Source organism: Grammomys surdaster, unplaced genomic scaffold (assembly GCF_004785775.1).
Source record: "Grammomys surdaster isolate TR1022 unplaced genomic scaffold, NIH_TR_1.0 181, whole genome shotgun sequence".
Classification (NCBI taxonomy): Eukaryota; Metazoa; Chordata; class Mammalia; order Rodentia; family Muridae; genus Grammomys; species Grammomys surdaster.
In genome coordinates this window covers 2,939,917-2,955,461 of record NW_021604626.1, presented here as the reverse complement: position 1 = coordinate 2,955,461, position 15,545 = coordinate 2,939,917, and the positions used below count along the sequence as shown (strand labels likewise).

At 46.3% G+C, this 15,545-nt stretch overlaps 1 protein-coding gene across 1 annotated transcript in view; it reads left to right on the top strand.

Moving 5' to 3' along the window:
- Map3k21 (mitogen-activated protein kinase kinase kinase 21) overlaps positions 1–15,545 on the top strand; it is a 35,718-nt gene that overhangs the window by 16,461 nt on the left and 3,712 nt on the right. The window contains exons 3-9 of the mRNA XM_028767735.1: positions 407–555; positions 1,388–1,563; positions 6,166–6,406; positions 8,306–8,428; positions 9,976–10,126; positions 11,037–11,134; positions 12,771–13,529. Of these exons, the coding sequence (XP_028623568.1) occupies positions 407–555; positions 1,388–1,563; positions 6,166–6,406; positions 8,306–8,428; positions 9,976–10,126; positions 11,037–11,134; positions 12,771–13,529 (1,697 nt within the window). The remainder of the gene's footprint in view (positions 1–406; positions 556–1,387; positions 1,564–6,165; positions 6,407–8,305; positions 8,429–9,975; positions 10,127–11,036; positions 11,135–12,770; positions 13,530–15,545) is intronic.

Genomic DNA, 15,545 nt, shown 5'->3' with positions numbered 1-15,545 from the left:
TGTGTACTTACATATAATAAATAAATAAAAACGTTTTTTTTAAAGAAACATACAATCTTATAACAATTTAATTTATGAAAAAAGACGTTGAAAGAAGATACTGTACTTTATGTGCCTTATACATACGGTGCCTGTGGAGGCCTGAAAAAGAGCATCAGATCCCCTAAGACCAGAGTTGGAGACAGTTGTGACTGTAGATTGGGTTGCACTGTACAGCCAAATCTAGCCCGGGGCTCATAATCTTCCTGCCTCAGTCCCCCGAATGCTGGCAGTGCAGGCATGTACCACCATGCTCCAGCAGTTCTGGGACAGTCACCTCTTACCCTGGGAGAGCAGTAGATTTGGGTCAGCTGGGAATGGGGCAGGCTCAGGAGCCCAAGTCGCTAACAGGATCTTTGCTTTGCAGCTATGGAGTACTGCTGTGGGAGCTGCTCACGGGTGAGGTCCCGTACCGTGGCATCGATGGACTGGCTGTGGCATACGGGGTGGCTGTCAACAAACTCACGCTGCCCATTCCATCCACCTGCCCTGAGCCGTTTGCAAAACTCATGAAAGGTAATGTTCAGCCCTGACCTAAGAGAGTCTGGCCAAGGAAAGTCATATACAGGAACAGATACAATTTTTTCCCCAATTTTATAAAAGCAATATGTGTGCTGGCGAGATGACTCCACAAATAAAGACATTTTCCACCACGTGGAAGAAGAGTCAGATTCCTACAGGTGCTCCTCTGACTTCTAACTATATGCCATGTCACACCCGAACCCACACACATAAACAAACAAACAAACAAACAAACAAATACGTATAAAGTTTAAGAAGCAAAGGAAATGTTAAGCTGCATGCAGTAGTTCATGTCAGTAATTCCAGTATTCAAGAATCTGAGGCAGGAGGATTGCTTTGAGTTCCCAGGCCAGCCTGGGCTAATATGAGACCCTTTTATTTCTTAGAATTCAGTATTCAAGAATCTGAGGCAGGAGGATTGCTTTGAGTTCTCAGGCCAGCCTGGGCTAATATGAGACTCTGTTATTTCTTAGAACTTCAGTTTTGATCACAATGTTTCCAGACTTTGGTTTCGGGGGGGTCTTGTGTTTTACAGCCCTGTAATTCTGCCATAGCAGCTCGGCCTCAGCACCAAAAACAGAAACAGAAACAAAACCAAGCATGCCTGTGCGGCCTGTCTCTGTGTCTCTGCTCACCCCTGACACAGGTGCTCCTGACTCAGTCACTCAGGGGCTCACAGGCATGCACTTAGAATTTCCAGGAGCCAACACTGCAGACAGGGATTCCTGGTTTGGAGTGACAGGCGTCAGTCTGAGAACTCTGCCGTCTGGGAGATGATGGCAACGGTACCGAGAGAGGAAAGTAATGTGATTCTCGTTTGTCACAGAGTGCTGGGAACAAGACCCTCATATCCGCCCCTCGTTTGCCTTAATTCTTCAACAGCTGACTGCGATTGAGGAGGCGGTGCTGACCGACATGCCCCAGGAGTCCTTCCACTCCATGCAGGAAGACTGGAAACTGGAGATTCAGCAAATGTTCAGTGAGCTGCGAACCAAGGAGAAGGTGAGAGGGTAGTCTCACCACACAGTGCATACGTGATCACAGCACAGTACATACATGTTCATTTCACAGTACACACATGATCACTGTACAATGTACACATGCTCACCGCACAGTACACATGTGATCACCACACAGTACACACATGTTGACATCACAGTATATACCTGATCACTGCATAGCACACGCATGATCACCACACAGTACACACATGTTGACATCACAGTACATACCTGATCACTGCATAGCACACGCATATCACCACACAGTGCACACATGCTCAATGCACGGTACACATGTGATCACCACACAGTACATATATGTCCACATCACAGTACACAGATGATTACCACACAGTACACACATGATCACTGCACAATACACATGTGATCATCACACAGTACACACATGCTCACATCACAGTACACAGATGATTACCACACAGTACACACATGATCACTGCACAATACACATGTGATCATCACACAGTACACACATGCTCACATCACAGTACACACATGAGATCACCACACAGTACACACATGATCACCGTACAGCATACACATGATCACTGCTCAGTACACAAATGATTACCACACAGCACACACATGTTCACCGAACAGTACACACATGATCAGCGCATAGTACACATACTAGCCACAGGGACACAGAAGGGACCTCTGCTAGTATTCTGCTGTGTTTTGGTGTTTATTAGTGCTTGCTTTCCTTTAGGTTAAAAATAAAGAATACTAAAAACATACAATTGGAAAGAAACCCTTTTATTGGGAAATTTCCAAGAGGAAAATAGATAAGAAATAGCATAAAACTCCCACACATCAATGAGCCTTGCCGAATGCCCAGTTTTGAACACTTTACACACGTCTCTCCATTATTTTCTAGAACTTGAGTTCTTAAAATCAAACTCCCACCTCATATTACTTTTATGTATCTTCTTTGAAAAATTTGGTGTGTATAGTGTGTGTGTGATGTGTGTGTATGGTGTGTGTAGTATATATGTGTATATGGTATGGTGTGTTCATGTGTGTGTATGTGTGTGGTGTGTGTGTGGTGTGTGTGTATGTAGTGTGTGTGTGGTGTGGTGTGTGTGTATGTAGTGTGTGTGTGGTGTGGTGTGTGTGTGGTGTGTATATGATGTGGTGTGTGTGTGTGTGTTTGTGTGTGTGTGAGTGTGTGGTATGTGTATGGTATGTGTGTAGGCTTGCAAGTGTCGTGGCACACATGCAGAAGTCAGAGTATAACTTTAGAGACTCCTTATCTCTTTCTGCCTTGTTAAGGAAGGTACTCCAGGGTGGCTGGCCTGTGGGATTCCAGGTGATTCTCCTGTCTCCACCTCCCATCTTGCTGTGGGAGCGCTGGGATTAGAGTTAGGAGCACCTCTGTCTAGCTTTTTGTGGGTTCTACTGTCTGAAGTGTTTTGAAGTGGGATTCTTGCAAGCACCAAGGACTGGTTCCCTCAGACTGAAAGTCCAGGGACGTTTTGCCTGCTCTGTGTTTAGTGTCCCTCTCTGGTGCTTGGGCAGAATGACCAAGATTGCCTGTTGATACTCAGCTGAGTACCTGGAACTCTGAGTCAGACAGGCTGGTTGTCTCTGGTCTCAGCTAGTGGCCTTGGTCACTGGGTGTCACAGAAGGGAGTGTGAACTGTGAGGAGTGTGAATTGTGAGGATGCTCCCCAGCTCAAGCTCCTGCTTAGTAAGTGTTCTTGTGTGCCTCAGGAGAAAACAGGCTTTGTGTGGTCTCTCACTGTGCCTGGCCTGGCCTCTGGGAACCAGCTGGAAGAGGAAGGTGTGGACGTCACTTCCTGAGGGATGCCTTCTGTCAAAAAGTCTTCTGTAGAGTTCTGGAAACACACATTTGGTTGACTTAAAACGATAGGACAAATTTTGGTCCACTTGTCCAATTCTTTTTTTGAGAGTTCTGAAATGAGGTGTTTAAACCCACAAACAAACTTGACTTTAGGGGATGGCGGGTGATTTTGAGGGAAAATGGCCTCAAGTCACAGGATTAAAGTTGGAGAGTGACATTATTTAGAATAATGATACTTATAATTCTTTTGTTTAATTAATGATGACTAGTCTTGAAGCTACAGGATGTAAGCGCAGGGACAGATGGTTCTCATGTTTAAGAGTAAAATAATAAAACAGTGCTCCTGGGACGGACAGCAGCCTCTGCTTGGTTTTGGGTTCATAAAAGCTCTCACATTGTTATGCCTCTCTCTTCCTGTCTTTGCTGCAAGGTCTTGCTTAGTGTCCTAGGCTACCTGACGCTTACTTTGTGGTTAGGCTGGTGGTGAACTCACAGTAATCCTCCTGCCTTAGCCTCAGAGGTGCTAGGATTGCAGGCATATCGCCCTCACACAGCCATTTTCTTATTATTCTTTTGGCTTTCCCCCCTGGTGTGTCGTGTGTTTTATTTGGCTGTTGCTCATTGCCCCTCCAAGCAGCCCTTCTGGCCTTGGGGTCTGTGATTAGAGTGTGTAAGACAATGTTTCTCTTTGTGCTGAAAGGTTCCAATCTCATTTTTCTGAGGAGGGAAAGCCTTTTCTTCATGCTCTCTCTCTCTCTCCCACTCACTGGCTGAGGGAGGAGGCCCCCTCACTCCACCTCAGTCAGCACTCGGCTCACATCCACTTTATGCTGTAGACGGTGAACCCTCCCTGAGCTCAGCTTCTTATCACCGTCTGGCTCTGGGTCCCTGTGTGCACCCAGCACAGGCCCTTGGGGAGGGCTTGTCCTTGTTAACCATTAACTTCTCCTGCAGGGAAATGGTTTGGCCATTATCAGAAAGCCCCAGCCAAGCCTTTGGGCAAATGCTGCTGCTAATAACCACACAAGACAAAAGGAAGGCGTCATGATTTCAGATGTGTTCACATGATTTCACATGATTTCACATGTGTTCATCCATGTTCTAATACTCCAGAGGTCTCCCTCCCATTTCTCAACATGCTTCTCAAGCTTATTTTATTATTCACGTGTATGTGAGCACTTGTGTGTGTATGTGTGTATATGTGTGCATATGTTCATATGTGTGCATGTGTGTGTATGTGTGTATATGTATGTATATGTGTGCATGTGTGTGTAGGCCAGAGTTCAACCTCAGATGTCTTCCTCAATCACTTTCTGCTTTGCTTTGAGGCCAAGACTCTCACTAGAACCTTGAACACAGTTCCAACAGGCTGACCTGCAGGCAGCCCCAGGGATCCTCATATCTGTAGTTAAGTGTATGCCCAGGCCTTGGTTTTATACGTTTTTTTTTCCTGTGGAAAACACTCAGGTCTTTGTGCTTGTGTGGCAAGCACTTTTCCAGCTGAGCCACGGCCCCAGCCCAGCTTCCAGATTAAAATTCTGCTTAATAAGGTGTGCAGTCTGATGGCTTCCCCACCAATTGTGTTGTGTTTTCCCTCTTAGGAAGTCTTCCTGTTGTTGCTGCTGATGACGTCGTAGGGGTTGGACACTTGGACACTTGTTGAGAGGGACTTAGAAGTAGAAGTGTTTACTTACTCAGTTTGTATAGAGATCGGTGCAGGAGGGCTTGCTGTCCTCCCGACACCAGCCCCACTGAAAATGGCACTTAGGAGAACGGTGGTGTCTTAGGGTTTTACTGCTGTGAACAGACACCATGACCAAGGCAACTCTTATAAGGACTCCATTTAATTGGGGCTGCCTTACAGGTCAGAGATTCAGTCCATTATCAAGGAGGGAGCATGGCAATGTCCAGGCAAGCATGGTGCAGGAGGAGCTGAGAGTTCTACATCTTCATCTGAAGGACACTAGGCTGCCCTAAACTGGCTTCTAGGCAGTGAGGAGGAGGGTCTAAAACCCTAACCCTGACCCACAATGACACACTTCCTCCACTAAGGCCACACCCACTCCAACAAGGCCACACCACCTAATAGTGCCACTCCCTGGGCCAAGCATATTCAAGTCACCACAGGTGGGTACTTGAAATGAGTTAGAATCCACCCTCTGTCTTCTAGTATTTTGGTTCAGTCTCTGGGAGCCCCTAAGGGTCTAGGTTAGTTGACTCTGTTGGACTTCCTGTGGAATTCTTATCCCCTCCAGGTTCCTCAATCCTTCCCCTAACCACAAGACTCCCCAAGCTCCATCCAATGCTTGGCCGTGAGTCTCTGCATCTGTTTTAGTCAACTGCTGGGTGGAGCCTCTCAAGAGACAGTTATGTTAGGCTCCTGTTTGCAAGCATGATAGAGCATCCTTAGTAGCTCATTATGCTGTGGTGACCCCAACCATAAAATTATTTTGTTGCTACTTTATGACTGTAATTTTGCTACTCTTCTGAATTGTGATGTAAATGTCGAATATTCAGGAGGTCTGGTATCTCAGAGGTTGAGAACTGATGTGTTACACACTCATAAAGGCTAGAGGTAAAGCATTGATAACGTCTGGTGTGAACATGAGCGATACCTTTTTCTGTCAGGAACTAACAGCGGAGATGGGACCCGGCATTGGTTTCCCTTAGGTTAGTAACAGGCTAGGTTACCGGGCAGCTCACACCATCTTGAGTAAAGGGCTCTGGAAGCGGTACAGGAAGCTCATATTAATCTCCTTTTTGGGCCTGACTTTCCAGGAGCTGCGTTCCCGAGAGGAAGAGCTGAGTCGAGCTGCTTTGCAACAGAAATCTCAGGAATTGCTGCTTAGACGCCGGGAGCAGCAGCTCGCAGAGCGTGAGATTGACGTGCTGGAGCGCGAGCTGAACGTGCTCATCTTCCAGCTGAGCCAGGAGGCGCCTCATGTGAAGAAGAGGAAGGGGAGGTTCAAGAGAGGCCGGCTGAGGCTCAAAGACGGCCACCGCATCAGCCTGCCTTCAGGTTTGTGCCTTCAGAACTGGGGAGGCAGAAGTTGGGTGCTGTCGTTGGGTGCTGTCATTGCGTCTGAATATTTGTCTCTCAGTATGGAGTGTCAAGAGATGGGCGTCTAGACCCATCAAAGAGGCAAGCCGCTGGTCATGTCTGTGAAGGAGTTTCGATATTAACTGGGAAGGTACACCCTAGTTATGGGTGACACTATTACGTGAGCTGGAGTCCAAGACTGAATAAAAAGGAGAAGGCAAGCTGGCAATCAGCATTCATAGCCTCTCCTTTGTCATAGTTAATTTTTGTGCGGTGTCCTGGGTGTACTGCAGCAGTTAACATGAATGGGTTCCTAAACTGGGGCCAGGGAAACGACCAACAAAACTCAGTCGGAAGGGCAGCTGTTGCTCGGCTGATGCATTTATTCGAGGCAGAAATAATGTAATTGAATATTTTCTGTAAGGTTCTCAAAAAAATCCAGGACTGTAGTATTTGGCATTTCCTTTTCTGAAAACAAAGAGGACATTTCAGCTACTTATTTCTTTCTTTCTGGCACCTGATACAAGATTTCAGTTAAAGAGGACCCAAGCAACTACAGCTATGAGGATTCAGCATGCAGTAGCGCCCTTTGACCACAAGATGGCGGCATATGTTGTAATTCTGGCTCAGGATTGTGACCACCTGCTGGCATTTGGAGCCTTCACTCTTAGTATGTGCTTGTGTGTGCAGACACAGAACCACGGGCGCATACACTCTCTTACATGTGCAGTACTCAGAACGGGGCAGTTTTGGTAGTGAAGAAATAGCAGCGATGTCTGTCTTGTTTTCCTGAGAGAGATTTTGTTCTTGGCGTTTTCATCGGGCAGAAAGTCCTTTGAGTTCTTTGAAGCCAGTACAGTTGCAATGGGTAGATTCAGAAAGACCCATCGAGGGGTGTAGCTTGCCCTTCTCGGGGTTAACATACCAAATTTCTAGGACTTTTACAGTATCCCTGCACTTTGGAAGTATACTTTGTATCATTGTTATTTTCTTCAGCATTTGTAGGAGAAAACCTGGTGAGAGGGGAAACTTTGATGTGGTGATGGGCTGAAGTTCTTCTGCCCTGTGGCTCTTTTGAAGTTTTATCCCGAACATAATAAAGACAAAATAAAGAAGTCCCAGGCTTTACCAGTTGGTATGGCTCTGAAGCGGCACATTTTAAGTTGCACCTAAATCAGAGGGAACCAAAACCTAGTGAAGACCAGCATGTGTAAGAGTGACAGAGAGGCCCCACAGGAGAGCAGAAATGAAAATTTAAACTCTCAAAGACCCCCTCCAGTGACACATTTCTTCAGGAAGGTCATAACTCCCAAACCTATCCAAATAGCCCCACCAACTGAGGGCTGGGTATTCAAATGACCAGAGCTTTAGGGAACATTTATCATTCAAACTACCACACAGAACACATCCTGTAAGGTCATTTTGTATCTTTAGACACTGATACCCTAGGTTCTAGACCAAGCCAACTTGGCTTGGATAATTCTACCTCCTTCTAGCCCAGTTCCCCAGACCTACAGCACCAATGGAAATGAAACTATAGACAGGAAGTGTCTGTTGCCGAACTAAATTACCCTGACAAAGGTGAGGGCAAGTCTGACTTCAGCAGGTGGCCAGCCATTGTTGCAGGAGCTCAAGGCAGAAGCTAGCCACATCCACAGTCCAGAGCAGAGAGAAGTGAGCATACACCTCCTTGTGCCTAACAGAATAATGTGTTGACCTGAATCTCTGAGAAGGGACACAGGGCCGTGCTAAGAAACACACTCAGGAATGAGTCCACACGCCTGAAAGAGCTGCTGTCTGATTATGGCTCTGTTGGTTATGAAAAGACAATGAGGAAAATAATGAAAATCCCTGAAAAGCTGGTTCTTTCTTTTTCAGATTTCCAGCACAAGATCACAGTGCAGGCTTCCCCCACCCTGGACAAGCGCCGGAGCTCAGACAGCCGACTGTGCAGCCCACCCGGCAGCCCCTTGATGCTCCCCCGCCTCCGGGCCATTCAATGTGAGCTTTCGGCCTTTCTCTTCATCATTGTTAAGACTGCTATGTAGTCACATGTAGGGCGTGTTTTTACAGTGGTCTGTGTGAGTGGAGTTGGTGAACAAACAGTGGTGAAGACATGGAGAGAACAGCTGACCTTGGGGCCGACTGTGGTGTCATACTCCAGTAATCCCAGTACTCGGGGATTACCCAAGGAGGAAAATCAAAGGCAGCTTCAGCTGTATAATGAATTCAAGACCAGCCTGACTCTTTCAGGCATGTGGACTAATTCCTGAGCGTGTTTCTTAGCACGGCCCTGTGTCCCTTCTCAGAGACTCAGGTCAATAGCTAATGGCACATTATTCTGTTAGGCACAAGGAAATGTGTGTTCATTTCCCTCTGCTCTGGACTGTGGATGTGGCTAGCTGCTTCATGTTTCTGCCTTGAGCACAATAGACCCAGTCTGAAAGAAAGGAAAAAAAGAAATATAATAAAAAACACAAAGAAGTTGGTCTTCGGTCTTAGGCCATTTGCTCTTGACCATAAATGCGACATCGTGTCAGCAAAAAGGAGACCTGGAGTCAGGAGTCCAAGTCATTCAAAGAAACTGCCACAGCAGACAGTATCTGTCTCTTCTGCTGAGGTGACTGGGGATACAGATCAGAGGTAGAACACTTGCTTAGCTAAGCATAGGATGCCCCAGATCTAACCCCAGAGAAGCAACACATTAAGGAACCTGACATGCCTCCAGCACTCTACAACCAATGGAAAGAAGATATGTTTCCCTGTTTACAGAAGTCCTAGTTCTAAAAGGCAAATGTCTGGAAAAAGTCTGATGTCCATCTCTCCGGAATTCCCCTCCATGTACGCATAGATAACCACACAGTCTTAAAAACGTTATACATTTATTTTAGACTAGGCTGGCCTTGAACTCACAGAGATACACCTGCCTCTGCCTCCTGAGTGCTAGGATTAAAGGCATGTGCCACCGTGCCCAATGCTAGTCATACCATTTTATAGGAATATATGGTTTGCAACTTTTAAAACATCTCTGTGGACAGTGTATGCCCATACAGTGTTTGTCCATCATGGGTTCAAGTATCTCTGCGTGCGTGTACCACAGAGAGGGCGGAAGCTGGAGGTTGGGCTCAGGTGTGGGTCCTCAGCTCTTGATCTCTTTGAGACGGGTTCATAGACCTGTTGGCTGGTGATTTGGGGATTCTGCTGTCTTTATACTTGTGGTACATATTTTTTTCTAGCTAACCCCCACCCCCTGAATACAAGATTCAGTTTTCCAGGGTGGGCGAGTGAGTTGTTCTGACTGTTCTGTCAGGAGCCTGTCAGGTTATTTTGCCTCCTGACTTCATGACACTAAGGAAATGGGCTCCCCAAGATTGGGGAGATAGAGTTCATAGCTCCATCTCTTACCAGAAAAAAAATCTAGTATCCCACTTAACCATATAGACCAGGTGAGTTTAGCATAGGCGTTGGACAGATTAATCCATCTAGAGTCTGCATGGATTCTGGGACTTCTTAGTAAAATTAGAAGTAACAGTGGTTTTCCTGTGTAGTAACTTCGGATGAGAGCAATAAAACCCGGGGAAGGAACGTGGTCTTCCGACAAGAAGACTTTGAAGATGTGAAAAGGAATTTCAAGAAAAAAGGTTGTACTTGGGGACCAAGCTCCATTCAAATGAAGGAAAGACCAGAAGGCCGAGAGCGGTAAGGGTGTGAAGAAGGGGCTTGTGGCACGTGGCACACACTGGGTAGTAGTGCTATCTATCGTGCATGTGACCGTGCTGCTTGACCTGCCTCTTGGGAAGCAATTAGATTAATGCAGAGACAACTGGATACTAACTTAATGTTCTGCAGCACGTCGCGCTGACTTCCTGAAATAATTATTAGCTCAGTACGTAACTTGACATCTTTATGAATCACTTCATAATTTGTGTATGGGGGTGGCAGCGGTGGGGAGATTGCTCAGTCCTGCAGAGGATCTGAGTTTGATTCCCAGCACCAGCATGATGGCTCACAGCCACCCCTAACTCCAGTTACAAGGGGATCCATCACCCTCTTCCAACTGCTGTGGGTGCCAGACATGCATGTGGTTTGTATGCATATGTTTGGACAAAACAATTATAAACAAATAAACCTAAGAAAATTTAAAAAGATTTTGTTAGGTCTTCAAGATTCAGAAGCACAATTGAATCTTTAGAAATACTCCTGCTGGCCTGAGATGTTCAGCAGGTGAAGTGCCTGCCTGGCAAGCAGGAGATCCAGAGTTCAATCCCCAGCCCTCAGGTAAAAGCTGGGCAGGCCTGGCAGCTGTCTGTAATCTTAGACCATCAAGATCTTAGACCCTGTGTGCCCAGACTTCATGGCACTAAAGCAGAGGGTCTAAGGAAGACCTTCCAAGGAAGACTTAGAAGAGACAAGGGACCTCTAGGGCAAACTGGCTGGCAGTGTATACTGCCAGCCGGTACACACACACACAAATGCACCACCAGCCAGTGACCACTTACACACTCACAGATCACACATATATACCGAAACCTTTATCACTAACATGGATCTGCTGCATCTGAGTGTTCTGAAGTTCCAAGGCGTGAACACAAATGTCTTTCTCTCACAGGGTCAGACCTCTCTCAGATGGCAACAGCCCTTGGTCATCTCTTTTAATAAAAAGCCAGAAAACCACACCCTTGGCTTCACTGTTTGTGGACCAGCCAGGTAACTATGTCTCAGGAGGCGGATGTGCTGGGGTGCTCTTAACTTTCGGGGTCTCTGAATTATCTCATGTGGCCCTTCAGGTTGCTGAAAGGACTGCAGCAGGTCCTTTAGAGCTTTAGTTAAACCCGGAGGTTATTTTGCATCCTGACTTCATGACACTAAGGAAATGGGCTCCCCGAGATTGGGGGAGATAGTGTTCATAGCTCCAGATTTTACCAGAAAAAAAAAAAAAACTAGTATCCCACTTAACCATACAGACCAGATGAGTTTAGCATAGACGTTGGCCAGATTAAGGATGGGCTGGGGCTGTATTCTCTGGAGAATGAGTTCAAGTAGTAAAATTATTGAAAACCTTCAAAGATGGCTGTTAGCAAAAATAACTGGTCGTTTATACCTAGGTGTTTTCGATGGCCTTGTTATACTGTGATGAAACTGGAGGTGTGGGTGTTGAGTGTATTCTGGGTGTGTGCTCACCCACATGTCTCCTCCTCTTGAGGGAATCCCTTCAGTAAGCAAGGGATTTGAATAACAGCGCCAGAGCAGGGTCAGCAGTGGAGGGAAAGGGGCTTTGTGAGCAGAGGTGCTCATGGGAAATGTAGTGTTCAGAGAAAGCAGTGTTCTGCCGACTATCTTGTAGAGAGCAGCTCTCCTGATGAGAGTGGCCATCTAGAAGACAGTGAATGGGTTTCTGTGCCAGAGAACGTCACTCTGGAAAACCAGGCAGGTCTGCTGTGTCTTACCATGGAGCCTAGCACAAGGAGGTTGTTGCTGTTGCCCCATGAGAGAACTTCACCCTTCTCCTTAGCTTAGTGATCCCCACAGGGCTCTGGCCTCTTTGGAGAATCATCTCCCCTCACTTCCATTGTACTAGCTCCAGCTTAGGGACAGGTCTGTCACATAGCAGTTTTCTGGCTCCTTCTCAGGAATTTTTGTTTTGTGCCAGGTTGGGCAAGAACTTGGGTGTGTGTGTTTTAATTGCCACTGGCTTGGGTGTTACACTTGAGAACCTGTGGTGTGTTGTATAGCAGTCCTGTGTGCAAAGTGAGAGTTGAATGGGGCTGTGCACTTTGGCGAAGCAATGTGGTGTGTACGTTTTGTGGAATGTTGTGTATGTTGGTATGTGTGTGCACATATGTGCACACACATGTGTGTGGTGGTGTGTGTGCACATGTGTACACGTTCATGTGTATGTTGGTGTGTATACACATGTGTACACATGCATGTGTGTGTTGGTGTGTATGCACATGTGTGCACATGCATGTGTGTGTTTGTGCATGTGTATACATGAGTGTGTGTCTGTGTGTGTGTGCATGCATGTATGTGCACAAGTGTGTGTGTTAGTGTATGTGTGTGTGTTTATATCTTGTTGCTCCTGTCTCTACACTGATTTCTGACATCACTGTTGATGAGGAACACTTCCTTGAAGGGCAGGAAGCATCGATAACTTTCATACAACCCTTGGGTGCCTGCATCCCGGGGCTCTGGGCTCTTCTCACCTGAGTTCTCCCACTGAAAGACCTCTGCATGTTCTGTGTAGTGTGGTGGCTTGTGGGATCTAGGGTGCTGGTGCACAGTTTCAGTGGTGGTGTTTGCCATGCAATCAGCCTGCAGTGTTTACATTTGTCCTTTTGTTTAGGATCTTGTGAAGAGCAGAAACTTGTCCCTGACGGACTGGAGCATAGAAAACCAAAGCAAGCGAAGTTCCCTGGTCAGGCCTATGTTGGTCTACCTCTTTGCAAAGACAGCCACAGAGAAGACTCATTAGAGGCTGAGAGTTGGGAGGAGGGACCCTCAAAAGGCTCCCCAGTGAACAATGTGGGTGCCCCCACGCTGAAGAAGAAAACAGAGTCAGCTTTGTGTGAGTGTGGGGTGCTGCTGGCGTCGATGGCTTTGGGACTGGATGTCAGGAAACTACATGGAGCCCAGCCCCCCACAAAACCATCACCCAAGGAAGAAAAGAAGGGAGAGGGCACCCTCCAACCTGTCTCCAGGTGCCAAGCAAATACCAGTTCACTTCTGAGGCAGTCATCTGCAGTCAGGGCACCCAGCGATGGCTCCACTCTCCTACCACCAAGTGCCACAAGCCTTTTCTCAAAGTCTTTTCTCTCCACAAAGTGTTTGCTGCAGGCTGATGAGGAGGAGCCACCTTTGGGGACCACTCGGATCTCTTGTAGTCCCACGATGCTCACTCCAGATCCTGGTTCTGTCGCACCAGAGAGCGGCTGTGAACTCATCCCTGGACTGAGACATAAGACTGACTATGGTGCGTTGAGAAGCATGTCACCTGCCATCCTGGAGCAGACAGGAGAGAGACTGCCAGGTTGTGCCACTGTAGGAGACGAAGAATGCCACCATGTGGAGATGGGATCTGAAGAAACTCCTCTCTGGCCCCAAAGTAGGTGGCAGCAGTTGGGTCAGTGGAAAGGACATTGCAGGGGGTGGATGGGTATGGACTGGAAAGCGGTTTTCCCTTTTTCTAGTGATTTCAATTAGTAACTTGATATTGTTCAAGTTGCACTTGAGTGTTATCTCTCTGTGCTATAATTTTAGTATCACTAGAGTGTCATTTCTGAAAAGGGGCTTGATCAGGATCTAATATCTTCAGATTGAACGATCCTATAGGTGCAAACCATGTGATAAATGACACATGGGGTCAGAGATGGGTAACAAGCCCAAATCCCAGCAAAAAGACAGTGGACAAGATTACCGCAGACCTGAACCACAGCCGAGAGCACCAACCCTAAAACATTCACCACACACTGAGCTCTAAACCTAAACACTAACCTTAAAGAAACAATAAATCTAAGCACTTAGCCATAACTCTAAACCAGTCATCCCACACTGCACACTAAACCCTAACCTAAACACTAACCTTAAACATAACCAAAACACTAAACCTAACCATAAACCATAATCCAAAACATTAACTCTAAACCTAAACACTAACCATAACCCAAAAACTTATCCTAACTCTACCCTAAACACTAACCCTAACATAAAACAGTAACCCCAAACAATAACCATAACCCTAAACCTAAACCCTAATACTAACCCTAAAACCTAATCTTAAACATAATCACTAAACTAAACAATAACCCTAACTCTAAACACTAATCCTAACTATAAACACTAACCCTAAATCCTAATCCTAAACTTTAATTCTAAACACCAACCCTAACACTGAACAATAACCCTAATGCTAAACCCTAAACCCTAGTCCTTAACCCTAAAACACTAACCCTAACCTAAACACTAACCTTAAGCCTAAACTCTAATCTTGACCCTAAACATTAACCCTAAAAACTAATCCTTAACCCTAAACACTAACCCTAACCTAAGCACTAACCTTAACCCTAAATGCTAACCTCTAACCTAAACATAAACCCCAATCTTAACCCTAAGCCCTGCCTCCAATACCTGACTGCAAACCCTAATACTAACCCTCTAACCCGAATGCTAACCAAAAGCTGTCTTCAGGCTTCCCTGAGACATTCTGGTGTCACATACTGTGGCTGTGTTGGTCTCTGTCATGTCTGACAGGTTGGTGTGTAAAGCTTGCAGCCAGAGTGGCTTAAACACAAGACCGTCTTTCCCCACTGTGCTGAAGGGAGAAGTTGAGGCAAGTGTTTAGACAGGGCTGGGTCTTCCTGAGGCCTCTCTGCTGGTCTTTCTCACATGCTGTCCTTATATCCTGACATGGTGGCTCTTCTGGGTGTTTGTGTCTGAATCCTGTAAGGCCCACAGTCAGACTACACTAGGGCCTGCCCATGTGAACTTATTTTAACTTAACCACCTGTGAGGACACCCTCATTTCTAGGGCTGGGGAGACATCTCAGTAAGTAAAATGCTTGCTATGCACATAACAGGACTCAAATTCAATCCCCAGAACCCACATCAAAAAGCTGGGTATGCTACTCCACACCTGTAATCGAAGTATTGAGGAGACAGGCAGGTGCCTGGGGTTGCTGACCAACTAGTCTAGCCAAGTCAGTGAATCCTAGGCTGCTGAGAGACCCAGTCTCTGAAAACAGGAGGACGTGCCTGGGGGGCAACTCTAAACCACCCACCCCAAACTGATGTTGCATGTGCATGCACATATGTGTGTGCATGTGCACACACTTGCATGTATACACAGATGCATTAATACATGCATACACATATACATATGCATACATACATGTATATACAGGCATACACAGACACACTACATATATACACATGTGCACACAGACACACAGAAACATGCAGTCAAGTATACATACACATGCATGCACACAATACACAGACACACACACCACACAGAATATATACACACAGACACACAGATACATAGACATACACATGTACATACACATGTACACACACAAATGCATACATACATGTACACACACAAACACCCACATATGCACAC